Source organism: Callionymus lyra, chromosome 2, assembly GCF_982586985.1.
Source record: "Callionymus lyra chromosome 2, fCalLyr1.hap1.1, whole genome shotgun sequence".
Classification (NCBI taxonomy): domain Eukaryota; kingdom Metazoa; phylum Chordata; class Actinopteri; order Syngnathiformes; family Callionymidae; genus Callionymus; species Callionymus lyra.
In genome coordinates, this window is record NC_141819.1 from 41,650,188 (window position 1) to 41,677,155 (window position 26,968).

The 26,968-nt window shown below is 39.0% G+C and overlaps 1 protein-coding gene across 1 annotated transcript in view; it reads left to right on the forward strand.

The window, feature by feature from the left end:
• prdm5 (PR domain containing 5) overlaps nucleotides 1–23,465 on the forward strand; it is a 38,178-nt gene extending 14,713 nt beyond the window's left edge. Inside the window, exons 13-16 of the mRNA XM_087785309.1 lie at nucleotides 3,006–3,099; nucleotides 11,970–12,055; nucleotides 18,813–18,917; nucleotides 21,309–23,465. Coding sequence (XP_087641435.1) covers nucleotides 3,006–3,099; nucleotides 11,970–12,055; nucleotides 18,813–18,917; nucleotides 21,309–21,473 — 450 coding nt within the window. The 3' untranslated portion in view covers nucleotides 21,474–23,465. The remainder of the gene's footprint in view (nucleotides 1–3,005; nucleotides 3,100–11,969; nucleotides 12,056–18,812; nucleotides 18,918–21,308) is intronic.
• The last annotated feature ends 3,503 nt before the right edge of the window (nucleotides 23,466–26,968 follow it).

The following is a 26,968-nucleotide window of genomic DNA, read 5'->3' on the forward strand; positions in this document are numbered from 1 at the left end:
AAACATCTGAAAACTGTAAGACACCAGAAGTAACATTGTCAGCATAGCGTACAGCAGAAACAAATACTATGTAGGAAAATCCTACTAAGGGATTTGAATAGAAAATCTCTAAAGCACCAGAAGGATATACAAGAAACAATCAAGGATCAATAGGGAGGTAAATTTAACCAGCATAGAAGCCTTGAGAATCTGACACCACAGACTGGAACTGGAAGTTGAAATGGCAATTGATTGATGATCGCGTGTCATTAACCTGTCAAAAGGAATACAAAGCGAAAGAAATACGGAAGAAAAATGACATGAAAGCAGAAGACAGATCATTATAAACTTTTTTTGCATATTCGCAAACCATTATATTCTCCATGGGTAATTTTATAGATGGATTTACAAGAATTTTCTTCCAGCCAATCCAGCAGATGAAATTAAACGCTTCTATCTTTCACGTCTACTTTTCCTTTAATTCATAGCCGAAAAAGTGACGGGGTAATGATGAGGTCTGTCAACCCTGGCTCAGACACCCTTCGCGATCAGCACTGCCCATAAATACACAAAATCAATTTATTTTTTGATCAGAAATGGCAGTTTGTCCATTAGCTCCGCAGGGTTTCAAAGCCCTAAACAGATCCCACTGCAGATTATGAGCCCTGAATCTGACAATGTCCGGAGCGGTTACGGATCAAGACTGGAAACGAGCAGCCTCTTGGCATGAGGCAAAAGGAAACCTCTTGGTGGTTGTCTCTGAACAGTGGGACTGAAGACAGGCATATGAGCTGTCACACTGCGCACTGACTGCTGGGAGATCTGGCCTTGATCAAAGTCAGGTTGGAGAGGATCCGACAACCTACTGGCTAGATTTAGACTTCACAGTCCTCCCCAGTTTACACTTATTGATATTTGGTGAACTCTGCACCCCAAATACTCGCACATATTTATCACAGTCATGTTTGATTCACGTCAGTTTTTGAAAGAGGTGCTGAGTAGCCGCAACCATTTATTGAGGTATAATGCCAGAAATACACAGTTTACAAAATCAGTATATATATATATATATATATATATATATATATATATAGCAGGGAACAGAAAACAAACATACAAAATAAATAAATAAATAAAAACAATGGAATGTTTACATACTGTATGTGGAATAGTTATAGATTTGTTAAAATATTGAAACCTTTAAAGAGTGCCACATAAGTGGAGAATCACAGTGCGGCTGCTGCATAATCCAGAAAGTTCAGCCATATCTTATCAAATTCTTCAGAGAAAGTTCTCAAAAGAAACCTCATTTTTAGGTACTAGTTTTCTCACTAGTTTTCTACCTTTTTGGCCTTTGTGGATGAATAAGGCCAACAAAGAAAACTCAGCTTAGTCCAGACGCGGGTGATGAGTTCAAAGAATATCTCTGTAGAATCTTTATAGCACCTGTGAGATGATAACCAAGCTCACTCAAGTGACTGGAACATTTTGAAGGATAAAAAAGTGTAAACATTATTGAGCTGTTACCTGTGTGTTTCCAGTTTGTTTAGTTGCAGAAAATGATTAGTTGTGTGTCTGAACTTGAACATGTAAGTGTGCGTCAGCATGTGTGTGCACGTACGAGTGTGCTGTGAGTCGTGCTGCCAAGTATGTGTGTATCAATAGAGATTACAGGGTGGGTCCCCGAAATTGTCACAGTAGTATGTATCGACTCAAGTTAAATCTTTTCTAATTGCTGACAACTACCGGTTAATTTCACGCTCATGATCCAGATGTTCCCACGTGAAAATGTTTCCCATAGTCGTTCTTCATTTTCACTGCAGCAAAAGCAGTTAAATAATGCAACACTGTGTCACCTGAGACACGCACAGGAGACGTTGTGTCCACGTTTAGAAGCAAGTGTGCAGTTAGCAAAATTGTGTATTTGCTTCACTCTCTTCTAATGTGGACAAATGTGATACAGGGTGTATAATTCTTTTTGTGTGCTGTTGTATAGGGTGGCTGGATGTATGCGTGTGTACATATGTGTGTGTCAGGATGAAGCCTTTGTAACAAAACACCCGAGGGGGACACAGTCGGGTGATGAAGGGAAAGATGGGGGCCCACAGAGGAGGTGTTCCTGTATTGTTGTACTGCTGTTGAAACTGTCGCTCCTCGTTTGAGCCTTTCATACTCACAATTATTCTCGCCAGGCCTGGGAGAGGACTTTAGAAAAAAATGAAGAAAATGTACGCGGTAGAAGGGTAGTGGACTTAGAGTTCATCAGTCAAGGATATGAATACACCCGTGCAATGTTGTCTTTGATGCTGTTTCAGGGTTCCTCTGTGAACACATAAAGATGATAGCATTTTGTTATTAGTCAGTCAGTTCTTTAGCTATGGAATGCCCAGAATGCCATAGCTAAAGAACTATGGTGATAAAAAGGTTATGGGAATAAAGAGATACAGAAAAATACAAAATACATCTCTTTATTGGATATAAATGCAACTGCAGCTACGGGGAATTAGGTACACAGATAAATGTGTTTATAAATAATGATATATGTATGTATTAAATCATTTTCGTATTCTCTAAAATAGTTTTCCCATCAACTATTTTATTCCTTCCAACTTCTTTTTCTCCTGTCAATTGCCTGCTAGGACATGTGGGGATTTGGTGGATATTAAGCCCCGCCCCCATGGTGAGAGCTCTTAACAAATGATTTTAACCAAAGGACAGGAGTTTCTCTTAACAAGAGACACAAGTTCACAGCACACTACGTTCCTTTTTAGATAGTGAAAAATGTGCACAACGTTTCCGCTAGCTTTGCAAAAATTCCAGAGCATCTCGCATCTACAAAATATATCCTTTATGACCTGATTATAGAACTCCTGGCTTTCCATATTTAACCTGCATTTGTGAAAGATATTTGAGAGAGAGATAAAAACGGTTAATTACATTTACCTTCTTGATGTTGAATATGTGTGTGAATACAAGTTACAAATGTTTTTCCTAACAAAATCCATAAAGATCTTCTTTTCTTCCAGACGCACACTGGGGAGAAAGAGAAGATCTGCCCGTACTGTGGACAGAAGTTTGCCAGCAATGGCACATTAAGAGTGCACATCCGCAGCCACACAGGTCAGTGGTCGTCCACGGCTCAGTGTTCAGAGTCAGTCATCTGTCAAAACCATCAGAGCAGTGTCCACTCCTGGTGGTCCAAGTTGAGTTTATTCATGGAGCTCCATAGTTGTTTTGCAGCCCTTTTTTTGGCAGATGATCAGATTTTTCTTGGTTTATAGTTCAGGGGGTAAACAGAGCTTGTAAAACAGAGAATTTAGAATTTAAATGCAAGTAAATAAGTACACTTTCTTCTTCATTGAGTTATCTTCTATTTATTATGTTTTACATTAAGTAATCAGTCAACCTTTCTCGCATGGAACTGTTTCTAAATTCCCACATATTTCCTTTCCATCACCCTCACTGTTTTACTGTTATTGAAAGTCTCTGTATAATTGTTGATTTCCATATCCTCTGTTCCTTATCCTGTCATAAGCACAGGATATCGACATGAACGTTAATATACTTTGATTTTGAAACAACTACAGTATCTATGCGGCCACATAAATTACTTTGCAGGCTGGATTTGGCCACCGGGACTTCAGTTTGACATTTGATTATCCAAATTTAATATTAATCTTTATTTTCTCATGATTATTCTCTCATGTTTTGCAATGATTTTTCTGCTGAAACCAGCTATTTTAGGATTCTCTCAATTTGATTTGAATACACACAAAGAAAACTCAAAATGACACACGCATATGAAACCTAAAAATATCCAAACTAGTTAAACCAAAACATGTTTCCCTGTGGTGAATTTATCGACTTGTTTTGTCATTGGACAAAGTAAAAGAATGGTTAATTATGAGATGCCAAAGTTAGCTTCTTTATCTTTCAGCATTGAACACATTTATTAAAATGAAGAATGGATAAAAGCAAGTCGTGCCCATACATCTAGCATGTTTCTAATATCCGTCTATTATTTATCTATGTATATGATAAGATGGTGAATATATAGTTGTCACTGAGTGCTATAAAAAACTTGTCATGACGAAATAAAACACTTAATGTCTTAATTTGTGATCAACATATAGGATTTTTTACATTTTGGATGGAAGGAATTAATGATAACACATTCTTAATACTTTATCTTTAGTTACAAGAGCAATTAATTTCTTCAATCAATAAGTTTAATAGTACAAGGTATTTTTATCTCTGTATCATATCTTCTTTATCACATTTTCTCAATTTAGGTTTTCTCCTTCCAGCGACATTTCTATTGCATTAGGTCCTGAGTCAACAAGTGTGATGTGGTGTGTACACCGAGGTGTGTTGTGCGTGTTGACATTTTGGAAATTCAATATTTTGTATTTCAAACCTGTTGTGGCAAATCATTTACATAGTGTCGCTTTGTCGTATTGCCACCTAGATAGAGCTCAGCATGTTCATTAAACTGCCTTCAACTGGAAAACTACACATTCCTGTGTGTTTCCTAACCAACAGACTGGTGCAGGGAGCTGGCATGACTACACACACACTCACTCACAGACACACACGCACGCACACCCACACTTGTTGGCTTTCAAACTCCTTTTCTCAATTTTTCTGGTTGCCTGTTCCATGGTGTTGCGGGACCTCTCCTCCATGCTTTGTCAAACCAAATCATTATCTCGAAGAAGTTTCATGTGTTTAACTAGCTGAGTTTGTGTTGTCATGTTTTGTGTTTCTATAACCGATATATAGAAAAACTCCTTTACCTGTCAGTCTCTGTTTTGAGTCAAGAACTTGGAGAATGTTTCTGTTTGAGGAGCAATCAAGTGTTGGTGGTTGTGCCCCGATCCTTTAACAACACTTTGTCAACAGACTCCTTTGTCGTTGTGTGTGTGTGTATTTGTGTGCTCTTCGGACATTTGTTTGTGTGAAGGACAAACCCACAGACGGAGAGAATGTAAACCCGTGTGGGCCACGTCCCGTTCCGATTGTATTTATATAGAATAAACAAAAGGAAGGAATGCAGGGGGAGGGGTGGGAGCTGAGCGGACACCTTAAAGAAAGAAGGGAATAAAGAGAGAAAAGCCTACTCCAAGAAAGCATCCAGCCAGATGACCCATGACCCTGACTGGCTGTAAATCTGTCCCCCTCATTCTATAGAACACGTTTTTTGTTTTTTGTGTGCAATGGGAAAAGAATAATCCAGATTTAAGGGTGGATAAATGCGGAAGATTTCCCCAAAATATCCTGATTACCAAACACTAGAAAAAAAATATCTGTATTCACTTGTTCATATTGATGGAATACAAGGTCGTGGCACGTTAAAGAAGGTTTTAAAGAAGGCCACCAGCTGAGGAAAAGACCTTTAAATCTGAAGCTCCTATGGACAGGAGCCAGTAAATCTTGGTCTTGTTTGTCTTCCTGCTTCACAGGAACAAGTCAGCATTGATTATTTACCTGCTAAACACAGTAGGCTTAGCAAAGATACCCAAGAGATTTCCTTTCCCTCTCCTATTACCGCTAAACACTGAGGACTATTATGAGGGAGCGGGCCAAGGTGAGGACGGATTAAACAAAATTTGGAAAACGAATCTCAAAGTATCTGGTGGGACATGTACTGTATATTTGGCTTGGCTTCTTTTAAAATGTAGCTTGATCATGGGGAGCTCACACAAATTTGCTGTAGTGCCGCCGCGGCTGGCTTCTCTGCACAGACGGTTCTTTATGAGATCACCAACAAGCCATTAAATCTCAGCCGTCAAAAATGTTGCCGGGAAGTTCAAGACTTTGTGGAGCTCAAAAGTCATGATGGATGTTTTGATCGAGTCGAAAATTGTTCTTCTTGGCGCTGTCACGGTCCAAATGTGCACTTCTTTAAATTATTGCTCGGTAAAGGGTGGATTTTTCCAGACGAGTGTGCCATGATGTGGTCACTCACCATGGTGGGATCGTCCACCGACTAATGCCAGTGAGAATGTTGAGCCTCGGTGTAGTAATTTACATCATGGATGATGTCACAGAGCTACACAAATATGATTCTGGCCGCAGTACAATCATGAATTATTCATTGTCTTGGAAAAACATTTCAAGTTCTGTTTTCGTCGGTGTTTGCTTTGTTTGTTTTTCGTTTACAGTATAACACAAAATGTGAGAACTAAGGATTATGAGGACATTGTCAACTGGATCTATGAAGGTTTTTAGCGTTTTAAAATCCACTCATTAAAGCAACAGGGATGAAAACAGCATCTTAAAATACAATTCTATAATTCCCCGTTGGAAAAAGGTGCATGGCATTCTCCGTGTTTGGGATGAGATCTTGTCCAAATTGGAGTAGTTCAATTGCCTTGTTCAAGAGTGAGGGAAGAATTGAGCGTAAAATTGACCAGTGGATTGTGGTGGCATCAGCAGTTATGAAAAGAGCTCTAATCCAAAAGTCAAAGCTCTCTGTATACTGGTCGATCTACGGCACAACCATCAACTATGGTCAGGAATGGTGGCAATGATGTCTGATTAGGATTTTTCTTGGACAGACAATGTGGGAGACCCAGGACACACTGGACATAAAAAAAATCATAGAACTGGACCATATACAAAAATACCTTAGAAAACCTTTGTGTTCATAAAAGTGTTCAGAGTTGTTATGTATCTTTAAGAAACATAAAACACTGATTTCACTGCCTGGTGGCGTATTGGTAATGACAGTTGTGAAACTGTTTTCCACATGGAAGTTGTTTTATTGATTTAATGGGTTGTTCTTGCATGTGGCAGAGGTATGCACTGTCAGTGGTTTTCTAATTTGAATTCCACACATTCATTAGGCCAGCTCTTAATTACAAAGTGATTTCCATAAAAAGCTTTCATATTTAATCCTTAAGTTCAACCAAATCTTGACTGATATAATGATAGTGTATTTCTTCAAGGTGGCAGTTATGAGTGGAAGTGAAAGTTGAAGTCTTTATCAAGGCTCATGGCTAAACCTTCCAACCTGTGCAGACCAATCCTCACAGAGAGGATCATCTTGCCCCAGGAATTCACAACCGTTTTGCGAGCTCTCAATATACCGTTTGGCTTCCCGTAGGTGAATCACTCACACACACAGTTTGCTTCTCGTTAGTTTGGTTCCTTTCAACCACCATGACGGTATAAAGTCTCTTCATTATGAGATGTCACCATGGTGGATTTGTCAAATTTATCTAACAAGCACAACTGTAAAAAGGGATCAAATATTATTATGTTATGATATTTTGGTTACAAGCATTTTAAAATGTACAAATTTGTGGCCACATTAAGTATCAGAAGGCTCAAGACAGATGTTCAAAGTCCCACAATGCTGTGTACCAGCAGAGTTTCCATTGTTCAACACAAGGATCTTTTTGTTAAAGACTCTTTTCCTTGTAAATACTCCTGTCTTTTCAAATCCATAGCCTCGGGTCTTGACACACACTTTCTGCAAGAGATTTGTTGTTTCCGAGCTAATTGGAACAATGATCGATGACATCATCAGGGTTGGCCTTTTCTGGCATTATACAACGTGTAACACAAGGAGCCAGAGGCAAGTACTAGTCTTGGCTCTCACCTTTAGAGGCAAATAAACAGGCTCTTGTTGACCAAATACAAGCAATTCTTCATTAAAGAAACTTTTGAAAGAAGGAATACTGGAATATATTTCTCATTCTTTGTAAACATGTTTTTTATTGCCCTTGTAATTATTTTTGTTTTGAGTTGTTCATATAATTGACAATCTCCCCAATTACCCCCCAACATGTACATACAAAACTCAAATGTTTATTATTTCTTTTACATTTTTACACATCTTCTTCAATGATTTTATTGATCTTATACAAAGTGATTATAATTATTTTTAACAAGTTGTATTTCACTGATGTATACCCTTCCCGCCGTTTTAAATGATCTGGATATTACAAAGACACTGTTTCTTTAAGTTACAAATTCTAAAATTCTTAATCTTTAAGCACTGTTTGTTGAGGGACAAACTAATTTAATATTAACCAAACTGTCTTTAACAAGGAGTATCACATTCCCATAAGTTTTACTTTTCTGGAAATCACTGTGACATCAATAATGTTTTTTCCTTAGTTTATCTTAATCAATGGCATCTTTATAGGTCAGGATATGAACATTAATTTACTTTTAACAAATCCTATTCAAACAAATCGTCATGTTTCACAACATGTGTCCTTAGCACAAAGTATCTTTTTATATTTTGATGATTGGAATCAAAGTTTTGTAAATTAAATAACCAACCTACCCTTTCTAATGTCAATCTATAGGACATTTTAATGACTGGAAAACATTAATGTATGCATTAGAGATGAATTCAACTGCTCCATGACAAATCACCTGGGTCAAGATTCTATTGATAGGAAATCCTTCCGGAGGTTTTCTGCAGGTCTTTGTGCGTTAAACCATGTGACAAGGTTTTTGTCCTTGATTTTCAATTGCCGAGTACATATACAAACAACAACTTTTCAATGTGGAAAATAGGTTGAGTTTTTACATTAATGTAGAAGGTAATCCATGCATACTTCTTCTACGTCTTCTTCTAAATTATGTCAAAACCACTTCCTTACCAATTAGAAGAAAAAATAATTTGTGAGGATAAAACCTTTGGAGCAAAAAATAACCACCACAGACTGTGTTTGTCTTACAATTGTAAGAAAAAAATTAGTGTAATTTGTTACTTTCCCCCTGGACATGTTGTTTTGTAATTTAGTTTGGATGAAGAAAATTGAGATTTCACTGTAACAGATGAGTCCGAGCTGCTTTCTGCAAGAGTGATTTTCAATTTGTCAGGCTGAACTGGAGTTTAAAAAAATAATATGATTGTATTAAACGTAGTACTGGAAAAAGTATTTTTCTCTTGCTTCTAACTAACTGGGAATTTCCTTTCCAATTGTTTGTTTAAATTGTCCGACGAAATCGACATCTGGGGGAACTCAGCAATCACTGAAACAATTGCATATGGATGATTTTGTTTGTGTTTGGTGCCGTCATATTAAATTGAAGTTTCCCTCTGTGACCCGTGTAGATTCAAGTTATGACAAGCTTAGATCACACTCCGTGGATCAGAACCCCCTCATGTGTGATGGTCCGCTTCAGGACGGTGTGGGACTGGACATGTGTGATCCAGGTATCTTCCTGTCCACTTTTAAAAGACATGTTTAAGGAAGCGGAGAAATCTGCAGAGGCCCCCGACTGTAATGAGAAGGTCAAGTGTAAAAGTCGTCAGGAATTTTCTTTACAGCTCATCAAAGGCCATCTCTTATCATCTCCAACACACCGATATCGCATTACTCTGCGGCCCCTGTCGGCATGTGACACGGGCCAGCGAGAAGGACAGTGAAGGGCCACTGACTGGCTGCACTGGAGGAAGCCAGGAATTAATTTCTGACAGACAGCACTAATGTCTTTCAGACTCCGAGCCCTGAAGCTACAAAGCGTTCTCCATAACACGAACACCGTGCGGCAGGCAAACGACAAAGCCCAACCATCTGCTAACCAGACACATGGCAGTATGCTCGCGTATACAACACACAAGGGATGCCGAGCGGATCGATTAGCAGGCAAGGAGTGTGAGGGCCGCAGCAGGGGGCTTGAGAGACACCCGGGTCAAAGAGATGGTGTACTGTTACAGCACATGCTAAATCAGTTACCATCTCCGCACACAGAGAGCCCAGGCTCAGCGCTGCAGCCACCCCACATAATCCCCAAACAATCTGGCTCAATCTGGAGAATAAGTGGAAGGTTTCTTGTTACTGTAACACCCGGCAGAGCACACCCCGATCATGAATTACAGACCCCACCGGTAGTTCTGCAGAGGAATTTGTTTATTAGGTGTCTCTTTTTTTATTTGTGTAAGTCAACATGTTGCCAAGACCACAACCATCGTTTTATTTCAAATAAAGTTAGTTCATTGACCTCAAATAACCATTTTAATTGCATGCCAACCTTTAAAAGCTTGTTCAAGACACTAACCATGCTAAAGTTAAACATATTTATTGCTACCATCTACGTTCGCAGGGTCCCTGTGACAATAGCCAGCTCTTTGTAAGGAGTCAGATCCAAGAAAAAGAGTACACTGGTGCACTGCTCTGGCACTAATAGCTCACTAATGCCTTTCCCAGGACTCATTAAGGCTGACACTGAGACTTAACCCGATACCACAAACGCTACGTAAAGCACTGGATTCCTCTCCTCTGAACCCATCTGGGTTTCTTCCTGTTTGTCAACAAAATGCGTCGAAAAGATTTGCAGTGTCGGATTCAGAGACCCGACCTCTGTGGTGTTTGTTTCAATGTGACTCACGTTAACCCTTTCCACACATATGTGGGGTGAAACATTTTATTGCATGTCACAGCTTTCCTGCCTGTGCTCCTCTGAAGGCCTCATGTGCGAAGTTTATGGTGGATTTAAAGCCCAAGTTGTATATTTGCCACTTGACAGCTGTTGTGAATTTTAGAAACGCCTTGGCAGATAACTGTTGGTGCTTCAAATCAATCTGGTGTCTAGTTGGAAATATTTTAGATGCAGTTGAAGGACATATAATTGTGCAACCATAGAATGAATAATATGATACTAAACTTTTCTTTCAGTAAAAATTCTTTCAGATTAACTTTTATCACTTGTCTTGAAACGACTTGTTTTCATGGTTAATGGGATGTTTTATTGTTTTAACCAATATTTTTTTTTAGTGCCATATTTCTTGTTTTTAACGTGTAGCCCTTTGAATTCTACAGCTGTTAAGGTATTATTAATCAATTCAAGAACTAAGAATACATGATCCCTAAATGGGAATTTGTGTTTATATTTTTTAATTCAGTAGTAGGAAATTCCGTGTGATTGGCCACCTCTTGACTTTTTCCCTTGCACTATTGTCGGCCACTTATGCTCACCAGAAAGATCAAATGTTGGTTGCATCACTGTCTTAGTACAAGACACATAACCACACATTAACCTCTTTTCCCATTTGAAGTGGATGAAACAATGTTGTGAAATGTGGTCCAGGCACGATTCTAACCTGAAACAGAACCTCTAAACGGGAGGCTGAACAATGTCCCATTCATTGTTTACCTCACTTGACACAATACAAGAAACACGTGAAGAAATGTAAGGGGAAATCTTCTCGGATCATTAAAGTCTTAGACAAGCGTACCTTACCGCCAATGTTTCTCACTTTAAAAACCCAGAGGCGTTACATGGGATTTACACCCATCACTGAATTTGAATCTCAAAGGAACATAACTAATTAACCTTAATTCTTCCTGGGCATAAACATCACTGAGATGGATATCGACTTGTGTATATAGTCCCTGAAGACAGATTATCTTGTGATACTGATTCAGACTAGATGTACTGTCTGAAAATAAATTTAAGTTGAAAATTGATTTGTTTATCACAGATTCTCTTTGCAAAAACACAACTAAGCAACGATTCCTGGACACTAAACTTCCTTCGGGACATTTTCCAGTCGGACTATCTGAACCCATCATTTCAGTGTGGTTCCATAGCTTACCTCACATCCTTTTTATAGTCATCAACTATGGCGCGCCTATCTGTGCTGAGCATCAGCGGGGCGGTAAATAGATCCATGTGTCAGTGGCTGAGATGATTGACAGCATGTCACTTTCTTTTTCTCATCATAGTAGTGCGCTCAGATAGGATCTGTCGGATTTCGGCTGAGCTGATTTTCATCCAACTGGGTAAAGCCACATTGCCTCTGATGTGCTCTTAAACTGTTGGCCAGCTCCGATAGTGAGTAATGACTCCAAGCCAACACAAACTCTGACCAGGAAGCAGATAGTGAAGCAACATCAGAAATGACGGGGTTGAGTCAATTATACGCTGTAAGCTTGTCATTAGAAAGAAGTTGTATTTCAGCAGGTCTGAGACAGTAGGTTTCTTAAATTATCTGTTTCTCTGACAGTCTTCTACTTTCTCAGGTGAACGACCATATCAGTGCCCCTACTGTGATAAAGCCTTCAGCAAGAACGACGGCCTAAAGATGCACATTCGCACGCACACCCGAGTAAGTTTTTCTTTTCAAACTTTTTTTTTTTTTGTTCTTTTTAATGACTATTTATTCAAACAAATCAAGCGTCTCTGTCAAATGTTTTTTGGACTACAAGGCGCACCAGATTATAAGGAGCATTAGGGTACAACACGGAGCAACACTACACAATGCTGTTATTTGCTTAACATCAGATTACTGAATTCAAATTTCATTTTAGAAGAGAATTTCTTTTTTACAGGATAGTTATCCAATCTTTTTAACTTAACCTTTAATAATCATTGTCATGTTGTCTCTGGGACTGCAGATTTACAGACCACAATACTCTACAAAGTCGTTTTTGCTATCATTGGTTTTGAAAAAAAGGAAAGGTCCAAACTTCAACTTTAAATCTGACTGTATCCTCTCGTCCTCAGATCTCGCAGAATTGGTTATTTCTTAAGTTACGGAGGATGTAATGACTGCTTATAACTAGCGTCCGGAGGTTTCATTGCAACACAAAACATACAGTGGAAATATTTGCATGTGAATTGTAAATAAAAAAAAGCAATACAGTGCTAAATGGTTGATATGGTTTTGTGAATTTAAAAAAGCAAGTTTATCTTAATGTTGATTTATCATTAGCCAATATTTATTTGCTATTCATATTTATTATATAGTTAGTTTTAGTCAAACGCGTGATACTAAAGATGGCAGTTCAAGAATGCCAGTTGTGATGTAGCGCTTCATTCATTAGCAAGTACTAGTTCATGTGTAGTGAATCATTGGGTGGAGAAGGAAAGAACTCTTGGATGTCATGTGGTCATTCGCTGGATTGAAACAACTTCTCACCAAAGTTGAATTCTCCAACATTCTTCGGCACTTTCCATGAGATCTTTGACTGCATCTGGATCTAAGTGCTGTTGTCACATGTGATGTATGAGTCTTAATATATATTTCATCATAGATTTCCATCACGCATTTCTACACTTATAAGTGTGACAGTAGGGTCCTGTCAGCACTAGTCTTTTCAAAGATCTCTATTCCTCTAATGCTGTCCAGAGCCTGGCGCCCTGTAGTTCCGTTGTGTTGATAGTGGAGGTATCTTGGTCGGGTCAACATCTCTGTGTAGAAACAGGCAGGTATAATTTTCTGCTGAGCTGCTGATTAAACTGACTGATGTTCCAAATGTTTCCAGATCTGCCTTTGCTCACAGAGCTCTGAAATATGGGCTGAACAGTTACACACAGCAGAGCCAGATGAAGTCACTGTTCGCCAAAGCAAATGTCATTTGGCTGAAGTAGCCGGAGCCGCGATATTAACGTACAGGCAACCCAAGATGGATGCATGTTGTGTTTCTACCACAAACCCAATGAAAGCACATGTAAGCGATACGAACCGCTCAGCATTTGGGATATCAAGACGCTTTATATAAAGTTTTGATCTCACATGTAGATGACCGTGACATATCCATGTCGCAGATTCTAGATTGTGTCTTTGTGACTGTTTTGTGGTATTGCAAAACAAATGTTGTTCCTATATCACTAGGGAAAATAGGCTTAAAATTCCAGTGTACTGACAAAGAACATGTAACAGTATCCCAACCTTCTATAAAATATTCATTTTTCATTCTTTGTCTCTCTGACACCACCCATTTGGCCCCATTAACACAATGTACAATAGAAAAGAAAAGAAAAAAAGGTTAATTGTAGCACAATAATAATAGTAATAATTATTTATATGGACTCTTTGAGACAAGGAGTATTAACATACAAGTGCTTAACATAAAAGCAATTTGAATTTTTAAATCAATTTACAAAATGTATTGCATAACTTTGCATATGAAGTGCCATTCCTCTAAATAATCTATTCAGTAAAGGTGACCTGAATATCTCCCATAATGCTTTGCTAGCTAGCCAAACAATCTCAGCTGTTGATCACTTTTGATATAGCAACAGAAGTGTAATAGATAGATAATTCAACACTGGCTGCAGTCAATTCAAAATCACCACTGCGTCTTGAAACATTAATCAAAATCCAAGATATTGTGGTAGTTTATTTCAACCTTTTATTTAACATACAAAATGTATTTCGAAACAAAGCACATGAGGTACCATTCCTCTAAGTTATATGTAACTACACATTGTTCTTTTAAATAAACTGAAACTGAAACAATAAAGGTGACCTGAACATCTTCCATAATGCTTTGCCGCCCAGCCAACCAATCCGAATGTCAATCACTTTTGACAAAAATTACTGTTTTCACCATAAGTAAGGTGGCTGCGGTAATAAGTGCCTCCCACTAAGGACTGTGGTTGTGTTGAAGTTTAACAGTAAAAGTTGAACTGAATTATGGCCAGGAACGACTGTAGATGTAGATAATTCAACATCAGCTGCAGTCGCTTCAATGCTTCCCATGTGCCGTGAACACATTCTTACATTGATAGGAAGGTCATAATTTAATAATTTAGTAGTTATAATAGACACTTTGTGCTTCTGGATCTACATCTCTCTTACATTTAAGCTTATTCATCTTTTTATATATGTTAAATCACTTACAATTAAATCACTTATTGGAAGTATGTTAAAAATACCTACAATTACACAGTCGAGAATTTGGACCAGACATCAGCCGGTGAGACGAATCCAACACTAAATCCAGAAAGAGAGAGTGGTCAGTCTTGGTCCTAAAAGGGCAGGTCGAAGGTCAAATAGGTGAACAGCTGCAGAGGACTGAATGACGACAGGTACAGATGTTTGATGTTACCAGGGTCATAGCGGTGCATTTCAGGCTAGACCACATCGTCTAAATCTGTCCATATGTTTTCTGGCCTCTGCCCTTTGACCACTGCATTTCCCACCGAATATCAGATACCTTGAGAAACTGGTATCTGCCTCAAGTCATCATTGTTTGTAAACATATAGATTTAATTTGTTTCCTGCTTCAAACAAATCTAGAAATTCACTTATTTCACCGTAGCTTACGTTGTAGGAGAAAGTATTTTGCTTCATTGCCTGCCTGTTTTAGAGCCAGTGTCACATGATGCTGACGGGTAGGTCCTAAGAAGCAGCTGACTTGATGTGAGCTGCTAAATATAAGTTAGAAATGGAGCTATGCTAGCTAGATAATCAACTGTTGATCCTCACTCATCCTCACACCATCCATCTTCGTCCAAGTTGAGCTTGTTAGCGCTACACAGGCAAGTTCTGTCAGGAGTTCTGACAAAAATATGGTTGTCGAATGTAGAGATAAACATATTTACAGATAGCTTTTATTCAGAAATCTAACAAAAAAGGTTATGTACAATGATCTTTCGTTTTATTCCAGGGTCACTTTCTGAAACACCTACAAAAGTCTGTGAAATAGTGAGTGTTTAATTTTTCCGTATTCAAATGTTCAGGATTCACATTCCCTCATTTCTCTCTTCTTAAACCTTTCCCAAACTGTCACTAACATTTTCCACATTCTCACGCAGTTAATTCGCTCTCCAAAACCGACAGGATTGATCTTAATGATTACTCTACCCTTCAAATATATTACAGCTCCTCTGATTGATTTATTTCTATTTTATTAGGACACAATTAAAAAAATCCAAATGCCTTTATACTTCTCATCTGTAATGTCTCTCTTGTTGTCATACCTCAACAAGAGGAATTGTTCCCAGAAAAACTTAATAAAGTCTATATTTTAAGATTATTTGTAGCAGTAGCTTAAAGGCTAATATGCTACACAGAAAGGTTGTATTCTGGATTAATATTGTGAGTGCTTCCAGTGTGGACAGTAGAATATTTTAATAAACAAAGCATTAATTATTATTTTTTTCTTCTGGCCCCAGACCAGGAGTTTCAGACCACTGACCTAATGACCTATTTAAAATGAAGAAACTGTATCATGATACATCTACTGTTTCATTAGGCCTCATCAACACATCACTAGTTTGTCTTTGTTTATTTCAATCCAAAATAATCTTTCCTAAAAAATCTTTGAATATACTTTTCTTATTAAAAAAAACAAACAAAATTAAAAATGTCGAACAATAATCAACAACCTTGAACTAACGCCTCTATTGATTCTGTTGTTCCTCTTGTGGCTTATTTGACTAATCACATGCTGGTTCACACACACACACACTGGTTGTCGGCTATCTTCTGTCACACTAGCGTTCTTAAATCCTTGAGAACACTTGCTCCCGCTCGCACTGGCACATGCAATGAACCTGATCTTTACCTCCTTTTGTATCTTATGTCACTGGGCGCTCCTTGCCCCGCCCACGTGATAGCGCTTTTCCCAGGACCTTTACTTCCTGCATTCACCCCGTTCCCGTGGCAACTAAGCTTTTGCCTGGATAAAGGCTTTTTTTGTTTTGCTATCATAAACAGCTCACTTTCTTTGGAGATATTTGTGATTTGGTCCATCCATCTTTTCATCTCTTTACAATCTTTTAAAAAACATCTTCTCTCTTTTTCTTTCTCATCCATCCATCCATCTGAGCTTGCACCCTTGGGCACATGTCATTTTAAGTAGAACACACCCACAGTGATAGAGCTACTTTGACTGACACCGAGGTTGACCTCCGACGGGCGCAGTGGAAATGTTCTTTGGTAAACTGATGAGGTGTGGAGGCTGAGGAGTGATACTCAACAGCCCCCGAGTGCCCGTGCACTGATATACGTTCAAAGAGATCCCCTGTCCCGTGTTTTTCTTGCTCTTTTGAACAATCCATGTGTTTTTGATGGCCCCCGTGTCGCTCATTTCCTCCTTACAGTTGCAGGCCATGCAATCTTTCACTTCACGTCTTAATAAAGTCATGGGGAGTGTTGCGGGAGAAGATATCAGTGTGTGAAAGGGAATAGGGCTAAATCCCATTTCCAGAACGTCCACATGGCGTGTTTTGTAAATGTGTGTCATAACTGCTCTGTCAACACCAGCAACGGCTTGTTTGAGGTTCAAACAGGAAAAATAAAACATATTTTTACGTCTTTGAATGTTTGAAAGTTGACAGCTAGTCAAATAGTCAAATATCTTATATCTAACATTTAATTATTTTGGATGATTTAACACATTTAATAAAGTGTTCCTTTCCTCTGGAAACAGGTATTTAAAGTTTGTATTTGTATCTTTTTATTTGTTTTAATCTCATATTTTTATTTATTTTCCTTTCATCATTTATGTGTTCGATGTGATGGTTATGTTTATCATATGTGAGTCATGTGATCATTTATGGGTGTTAGGTGTGCCATGGATCTTTATATCGCTGTAGTCATGTTAATTTACTTCATATATATCCTCAGTTATTCTCAAAAGTGGTAGCAGCATAAAAAGCTGAGGTCATCTGTTTTCGATCACTGGTCAGCGTTTGTTTGTGCTCACGACAAAATATGATGTTGCTTTGCATTTCAAAAGTGGCCACATATGATTCTGATGATTTTATTTCCTGACCGGGATTAACAGAGGTGACTGAAGACCGCGGTGGATTGAATACATGCATGCATTGAAGAGAAGGATGGAAGGAAAACGTGCTTTTGTTGATGCATATGACACATCAAAGGGCATCTGTAAGACTCACTGTGAGCAGAAAACAAGAAAATAAAGTGGATCATCTTATGGTTCCTACAGGACTATTATAAGTTAACACACATGTTGTTGTGTTGCTGGTCATTAAGGTGGTCATAATCAACAGCATAATTCCACTTGTTTGACTCAATCAAGCTGGTTCTTTAAAGTGATCAATGATAAACCACAAATAAACAAATAAACTAATGACACTTTACAGCATTCTTTATGGAATTATATCTTATTATTCAATCATTATTCTGCTTGTTATTATGGTTATGTGTGGATGAAGCTTGTCCCAGCTGCTAAGGGTGGGAGGCAGAGGACACCCTGGACACATTGACAGCTCTTTCCAGGAGGAAAAACAACTTGCATACATACTCACACCTACGATTCAGAGAGCTCTTCTTTATTTATATCAACCTGTGTTTCTGTTGCCTAACAATCAAATTGATTTTGATCTTGAAAATTAAATTTGTCATATATTTGTTTTCAGACTTTTGCTATTGTTTTCTCTTTTTTTTTAATAAATCAAAAGACTTTTTAAAATACTTTTTTAAAGAACTTTTATAAAGATGATTTATATATATATGTGATTTTTAAATAAAAAATATAATATAAATTAAAGTGGATTTTAATTAAAACTGTATTTCCTTGATCTTTTTATAAGCTACAGTTTTAACTCCATCAGGTCAAAGAAAAGGGGTCCAAAAGGGGGACACAAGACTCTCTTTGAAGTCCAATTTCAATTCAATGTATACCAAATGTATAATACTCAGTACAGAAGGTTTCCATAAATTTAGCTCGTTTTGTTAATTGCAATGGGCAGAAAAAAATGAAGAAGGCCCCCATGAACATTTGATGGAATTTGAAACATACGTACAAATGTAAGGACATTTTTCTTTCCAATTTCAGCTCTTTTTGATAATAGTAAAGGAGCACAAGGGGGATGAAAGAAGACCCCATGAAAATGCAAATGGTTAATTTTGAGTGAATGTATACATATGTTTTGCACACTCAGTAACAGAGGTTTCCAGAATTCCACCTCCTTTCATTAAACATTTTTTTTATCCTGGCCTCTGATCCAGTTCCTGTTTCCTAGACACACAGCAACACACATTCAGGTAGTTCTACTTAACATGTCTGGTTTTCTCACCAAGTGAGTTGAGGTTAAAGTGTGTTTGAGGATACAACTCGTCTCACCTTGGACGTGGATTAACAGAGATCTTCACATCTCTGCAGGAGAAGCCGTACAAGTGCAGCGAGTGCAACAAAGCCTTCAGTCAGAAGCGAGGGCTGGATGAACACATGAGGACTCACACCGGGGAGAAGCCTTTCCAATGCGACGTGAGTATCCAATCCTCGTCTCGTACCGCCAGAACCTTTTAGAGTGTGTGTGCGTTTACTGAAGTCAATTTTCAGAACACACTCCAAGAGATTAAGGACAGAACTTGGTGTTCTCAGTTTGTTATCATCAGAAATACATTATAGATGATCCAACATGAATTTCTATGTGTGTTTCGATAGTGTTCGTGGATGTCATCTTGAACTTTGCCTCTAGTGTAAATGTAAGGTACTACACCCTGATATTTCCCCAATGTGACTTTCATTTCTGACAAAAGTGTGTCGTTGTTTAATACTAGGTGTTTTTTAAGATGATCAGACGAGATAAATCAATCATTGATCATTATTAGTAATAAGTGTACCATTCACATCAGGCTGCTTTTTCAAGAACACAACATTTGATAATAGAAGTCTAGTTTTAAATGTCCCTGCATTGGATAAAAAATTGGATAAAAAAATCCCTGTTAAAAAAATCATACTGAAAGCTTTAAGTAAAAAAAAAAAAAAATGGAATTCAGGGAATCTTTTTACAACTAGTGAAAGTTTCAGTTTCGCTCTTAACTGTTACGCCGCTCCACAAATGTAGGTGATCCCAAAGGTGGGATATTGTGTCAAATGTCCTCAAAAGTGGCCTAAGTAAGTATGTGTGTGTCCGTCTTTGTGTAGATGGAAGGAGGCCATATGTGGTGAGCAGTCAGACGGGAGAGCTCAGAGATTCATCTTGATCTGAGGGGGGGTGGGGGGGGCTCAGATCTCAAGTGAACATACTGAAAGGATCAGAGGCAGAAATGAAGATACTGCAGCGCTAACAATTCTTCTCAGAGACTCGGAGGCAACACGTGAAAGAAAAGCTTGTCCCTTTTTGGAACGTCTGACCTGAAATTTCCACCTTTTTATTTGGAAAGTCACACTAATGTCGCGCTCTGAGATTTTTTTTTAACGGGATGGATGAAAACGAAGACGCGTACTCAGCTCCAAGTGTTTGTGGTCCCGATGGTGGAATCTGGGCAGCAAGTCACCTTTCAGAGGCGATCATCACGATATTGCTCTGATTAGCCGTGACAGTGTAATTCTGGGGCGATCATTTTTTAAACATGACTCCAAAGTCTTTTAAATCCGTGACCAGTATTTTAGAAAAATAGTCCAGCGTCTAATCCATCAGCCATCCCGGAGTCTCCATTTCTTATTTTAAGACAAACCTCAGATTCTGTGGCTTTCGTCTCGTCGGCAGAAAGCGCTTCGTCTGGACTCATGGAAGATCAGCGAAGTAACTGTTTTGAACCGCAGGGATCGTCTCCCAGAGATCATCTTTTTTTTATTTTCCAGCTGCTGAAGATGAATTTTCATGTAAATAACTCTTTGTTTTACTATCAAAGATAATGGGAGTTACATGTGGATCATATTTGAGGGGGGAAGACATAAGGAGTCGCACAGATGCAGAAATGTAACCCAGGCCAGTTACACGGCTCTATAAGCTGCGTCTGTCATAACAGTGGAACGATAATGTCGGAACATCTGGATCACGACAAGACATCACTTCACTGCGCTTCCAAATATTGCACACTTTTTTTTGTTTTGTTTAATTAATACCTTCTGGACAGTTGAAAAAGTAACTTTCGATGGCTGCAAAATATATCGCTGAGATATGACATGAGCTGGATCGTGAAGACACTAGGAGTAGAAAGTGTGCTACACACAGAAACAAATGATCTTTTTTTTATTTTGGTTCAGTTTTAGTTCACAAAGAGAGACGAATCAGTTCTGACTCAAAAGTTTTTCTTTTTAATGAAAACAGATCTGTCAAACTGGAGGCCCAGGGGCCAAATCTGGAGCATCACGTCATTTTATGTGCCCCTCCAGCAATTGTAGATAAATATTCATGTTATGAATATGATAAGATGGATGGATGGATGGATGGATGGATGGATGAATGGATGGATGGATGGATGGATGGATGGATGGATGGATGGATGGATGGATGGATGGATGGATGGAGAACCTAAAACAGTCACTCAAAGGGACAGACTTAACGTCAAAATAAACAATTGTATCCATAAAAAAAGTGAAAAATAACAACTTAAACGATGAATAAAAAAAGAATAATAGTCCCATTATTGTCGCAGACAAACATGTTTTTGTCAGATGTTTACTGTAAGTGAGTTCCTCAATCCACTTTAGTCACAGATGGAGAGCGCGGCGGGCTCGTGCTGTGATCCTTGAAGCAGCATGTCGACTGAACGCCAGCCAGCGCTGGATTAGCATGATTGATGGGGGATGATGGAGTCATTTGTGCGACGTAAAACGCCTCGTTTGGGATCAGCGTTGAAGTGGAGTCATGGTGGATCTGCTGCGTGTGAGTCATTATGACGCTGGAACTGTGCTGCTGTGTTGTAGGTGTGCGACCTCTCGTTCAGTTTGAAGAAGATGCTGAGCCGGCACAAGCTCACCCACAACCCCAACCGGCCCATGGCGGAGTGCCAGCTGTGCCACAAGAAGTTCACCAGGAACGACTACCTCAAAGTGCACATGGAGAACGTGCACGGGGAAACCGAGAGCTAGTGCCGAAGACAAACGACGATGGTTTGATATGAAAGGTTTTTGTAATATAAAGAACATTTGAAGATCCTTCAGTGATGAGAAGCTGCATCCAGTTACATTATTAGAACAAAATATATATCAGTGTTACTGTTTCAGCCTGACCTCCTTATTTGCTGTATTTCATGTCTTAATGCAACGACATTTACATTTGTTTAACTCCCATGTTGCACCTTGCATCAAACTCTCTAGGTCTGAACTGAAATTTGTACTTTCAACTTCAAAGTCAAATTAACTTGAAAGAAAGACATTATTTTGTGTATTTAGATTCTAGTTTTGTGCTACTAATAATTCATTTTCTTATGTTGTTATGTTTAAAAACTGGTGCTTGTTTGTGTTGCTCAAAAAATGGTGACAAAGTTTATCCAAAGTACTGTTTGTTTGGTTATTGTCAGCCGTTCCAAGATGTTTTATAATTTATCTTAATACAGTTTTGTAAAAGTCAAAGCTGTCGTCTTTTTTTTCAAGTTCATATTTTTCAGGCTGATTATACTTTTGTTAGCTCGTGACGTTTGGGCTGGAGAAGACTTTCAGAATTGATCAAAAGTCTTGTTGGTAATTGAGCCTCTCTCCTCGGCCCGGAGGCTTCCAGGGAGTGAAGGCTAATTAAGTTTATGTGGAGCTTTGACTCGCTGCTCTGTATAGCCGAGGCTCTGTGATGGCTCCTCTGTGGACCGTCTTTCACGTCCCCTGCTGAGGCTCTCTGGTGTCTCTGGACTGAGCTCTGTGGGAATCTGACGTGTGATGGGAGAACTGTGGGATGTTCCCATCGACGCTCGGGGAAAACTTGTCAAATGCCATGTTGTTCGGACTCCATTCACAGAGCCATGAAAGCTTTTTTTTTTTTTTTTTACAAAACACAGATTTTCAAAGACTTGCTAATTGCTGCTGTTTTATTTTCGGAGCATTGGTTCATCATTTGGAGACATTCATAAGGATAGGTCGGACCAGGGATGACGTCAGAGATAGTTCACACAAAATTCTAATTTCACTTCTTTTCTGGTCACTATAGTGAGTAGAAAATTAATGAATTTTGGGTGAACTATCACTTTGAAGTGGATTAGATTAGATTAGATTGACTTTATTAATCGCTCTAGGGAACTCCTTTGGGAAATTGGTTTTCCAGTTCACAGCAGACGATAGATTCATAAAGACAAGAACAAAGTGCAAATAAAAGAACCAAGTTCATGGGATGACAAAGTGCAAATAGAAAGAACATAAATCAAAGGAAATAACACAAATAAAATAAAAAATAAGACAAAGCATACAAAGATTAATGTAGAACAGCATCATCCTTTTACTCTGCTCCTACCCCGAGATTTATAATTATACAGTCACAGCACAGGAAAGAATGAGTCCCTGAGTCGAGGCTGACTTGCTGTGACAACCCCAGTGGTACCAGGAAGTGGTCCCACCATGAACCCCCTTTGATGTTGGGTTTCCGAGTCGGAAAGTCGGAGAATCCTGACCATCCCAGAAAAGTGTAGTCTTCTATAGTAAGCAAGTTAAACTCCTGTATTAGTGTGTTCAACTTTTTCCTTTAAAAAAAATAAAAAAATAATTCAGTTTATCAAATAATATTGTTTGACACATCTATATTTCTGTAGTGTGACGATGAACGCTAATTGTTTTATATGCGAATAACAATGTGAACCATGCTTACACAATACTTATCGATAGCCTTGTCGAAAACCTCTATTGCAAATGTTTTAAGACAGGATTTTTTTTCGGTGACATCAAAGATACAATAAGTGAAATAAAACAGGATTCATAACAGGTCAATTGAAATTACAATAAAGTGGCATATAAATACTTAATTCATAAAAAAAAAAGAATAATTAAAATACATTCAATTAAATAATACCTTCTTATGCGAACGGACAATCCAGTCTGTTCTTGTCCAGAACTGTTGCAGCAGAGGAGCACACAGTGATAGAAGGAAGATGATGGACTCCACAAAGGCCGTGTAGAACCGCAACAGCATCGTCCGTGGGATGGTGATGGACTTTTAAGCATTTGTTCATAAATAAACTCATCCAAATAGTTGCGCTGGGAAATGAAAGTGAAATGACAGTGATGTAAAGTTGTTTCATGTGAACTAGGAATAGATTCATGAGCTGCCATCCTCTCTGAAGTCATGTGAAGTCCTGACCAGTTTCTTCATTGATCACTTTGATTCAAGTTTACAGTTTATTTGTGCCTCTTTTTAATAAATGATAAACTGTTATAAAACTTATGACGGGCGTTTTCTTTTTGAATTTAATAAGAAAAAATGGACAAGGCGCGTTCAACTGATAAAAAACACACATTTATTGGTTGAATAAACATGATGTAAGAACAATGATGAGAGAAGTGTTGTTATAAACCAAGACTAGGGGGTGTCAACATCTACACATAGAAACAGTCACCCGGGCAACAAATCTAAACATTTAGAAAAATCAATAACTGTTTAGACATCTTTCTTAACACTATATACAAGCCTTCATGTATTTATTACTTGACGTGGATCTGCTGTTGACCAATGAGACGTGTGTGTTTTTGTCATGTGATGTCAGACAGAGGTGTCAAAGTTTTGAGACTTTATTGACCGATGAACAACTGTTCAGTCCAACAATTTAATTAACTTATACAGGGTTTAAAATATTCCTAAATAACAAAATAAAAGAAGTTCCTCTTCACAAGGCCTTCCTACTAGGGCTTCTCAGAGTAATACTATAGTGACTCACGGTGCGTCTTCATTGTTGACCAACATCTTGAGGGATTAATGAGCACAGTGTACCAATTAAAAATCAGCTCCAGATTAAATATAAATTCTTATAAGGTGCTGAGTATTTTTTTGAAAATTAAGGAATTTATTGTTCTCCTTATAGTACAGACAATACGGTAAATGGATTTTATATCGGATTTATCTGTCATGTTGCCTATACTATATTACTATCTAATTCGAAATGGGTCTACAATAAATGTTTTTTGTCCGGTAACTACAGGAAAGGCTTTGCTGTAATAGGGTTAGGAGTTGTTGACACCCCCTCATAATCACTGTGTTAAATGTGAACATTGACCTTCAAAGGCAATACTGCTTTTGATGATGTCAGCATCTTGTTTTCTGACTTGGTAACCGGAATGCGCTGAACTTGCTCTGACATCATTCCCAGCTCTGAACCCAGCTTCAGCTCATCACCGATCGCTGTGACAACATGGCGATCGATTCGGTCTGTTCTTAAGAAGCCACGGCGAGCACAGGAGCGTCATCGGTGGACGTGGGCAGGTTGTGGCGACTCTTGAAAATGATATAATAAGGTTGACATTCTTTCCCTTTCTGGACTTCAGCTCTACGTCTGACCGCTCAGGGTGTGGCTGCACCCGGCCGACCCGACCGATGCCCCGGACTGGTCAGTGGGTTTTTCTCTCCGCCCGCTTCATTTGGCCAGATCATCCCACCATGTCTCCTTGACATCTGTGTTTCCACTGCATCTTGTAAACAGTAGCAGGGACGTCCTGCAGTGGAACATGTTGGTCTACATTGGTTGTTAAGAACTTTTTTTTTTTTTGTTGGGCTTCCCCGGCGACCCTTTTCTTCTCCCTAATCATCCTCTCGTGTCCACGTTCATCCTTGACTCTGTGTCTCCCTTCCTGCTGGGTGTGTGATGCCAAAGTTCCCAGTCAATGTGTTTCTAATTACATGTTTTTACTGGCAGCCCCAGTTTCCTGTGTTGCCTCCCCGTTTGAGAGTGTGGCCAGACTGGGCCCCGACCAGTTTCCACAGAGCCGAACGCCTCCCTGCCCACTGCACTGGAGTATCATTACCACGCTGGCCCGGCTTTATAGGAAACCACTGTCACGTTAGGAATGACATGGGCACGCTTGTCTGACCTCTGTGTTTGGCTGACGTTACCATAGCAACCGCTCGCTTTTACTCCCACTTAACCAGGCAACGAGGTACCCGGAGATGGGTGCCATCCCCGAGTTGAATATTCTGATTCTAATCTAGTTCTGGTTATCCCAGTACACAACAGCTTGGTGGTAACAGACTTAAAAACCTCTGACCAGCTAAAGGTCAAATGCCAAAGGGCTTGAGTGGAAATCCAGCCTGTCTGAAGGAAACCCACTAAGGGGCAACCTAAATTCTCACGATGCTCGCAGATGACAAGATGTTTCTGATTTATTCTCCAGACCATCTCTTGGGGCGATGCTGGGGTGTTCCAGGTTAAGTAGACAGGGATTATTTCATTAGGAGGAAATTGGGATTGGAACCATCTTTAAATCAGCCACACGACTAAAACAATTTTAGCCCTTCAGCACTGAGGGGTTTTTACTTTGGTATGAACCATCATGTGTTGCACTTCAGGCAACGCCAGGATCTTCTCTGTTTTGGACTGATGTGAACAAGCATCGGAGATAATTCCCTTATCTGCCGAACCACTTTTTTCTGGTCTTACTCACTTTTTTTGTACTAGAAGGCGCACTTGGAAATTTCTAAAAACAATAATAAAATTAACTGTGCTTCTTATAATCTGGTGCATCTTAATTATTAATTCTGGTTGTATTTACCCAAACTGATTTTAAACGGTAAACTACACTATAAAATCTCTCAAATTGTTGGTAAGCTGGGAGGCTCTGTAGTATTACACCCTGAATGTTGTAGTATTACATGCAAGTCTCCGTAGTACTACTCTGCAGTCTCCATAGTTTTACGCCGCCAGGTTCACTAGAATTACACAGTGAGGGTTCGTAGTATTACTCCATGAGGCTTTGTAGTATCAGAGCGTGAGGTTCCAGGTGTTACATAGCAATGCTCTGTAGTATTATACCATAGGGCTTCATAGTAGAGTATACTTTGTAGTACTACTCTGCAGTCTCCATAGCATTACACCACAAGATTCAGTAGAACTTCACCATAAGGGTTTGCAGTATTACTGTGCAAAGCTTTGTAGCATTACTCCATTCAAAATAAGACTAATCTAGTATGTTTTCTTAAATATACTTCTAAAGACAATACTTTCTTCACGTCACCATTTGAGTTAAAAGTAACTTGTTTCAACTGTTTGAAAGGCAGGAAATGCATTCTAGGAACTTCATTGATGGAAAGAGCAGGAAGCTTGAATGTTTACAACTTTCCACAGGAATTGGAGTTGACCGGCTGGTACACAATAGTGGCTCGTGAGGAAGATGAAAACTCCAACCAATACTCACAAGAAGTATTTCTGACAGGAAGAAGCTCGAGGACAGCCTGGAAGTTTTTTCGAATGTCGTCCCAGGTTAGCGTTCGTTGAGCTGTCGCTCCAAACATTAGCTGGTGAGGAGACACGGGAGCGTCAGTCGGTGCTGTATCTGTCGACACGTCGTCGCTGCGTGGAATCTCTCTCCAGCCTCATTAAGACTCACGGATCTGTCCTCACGTCTCACGCACTTGAATTTGTTTCACTTAGTTTTCATAATCACTCGTGACGCTGTGTTCC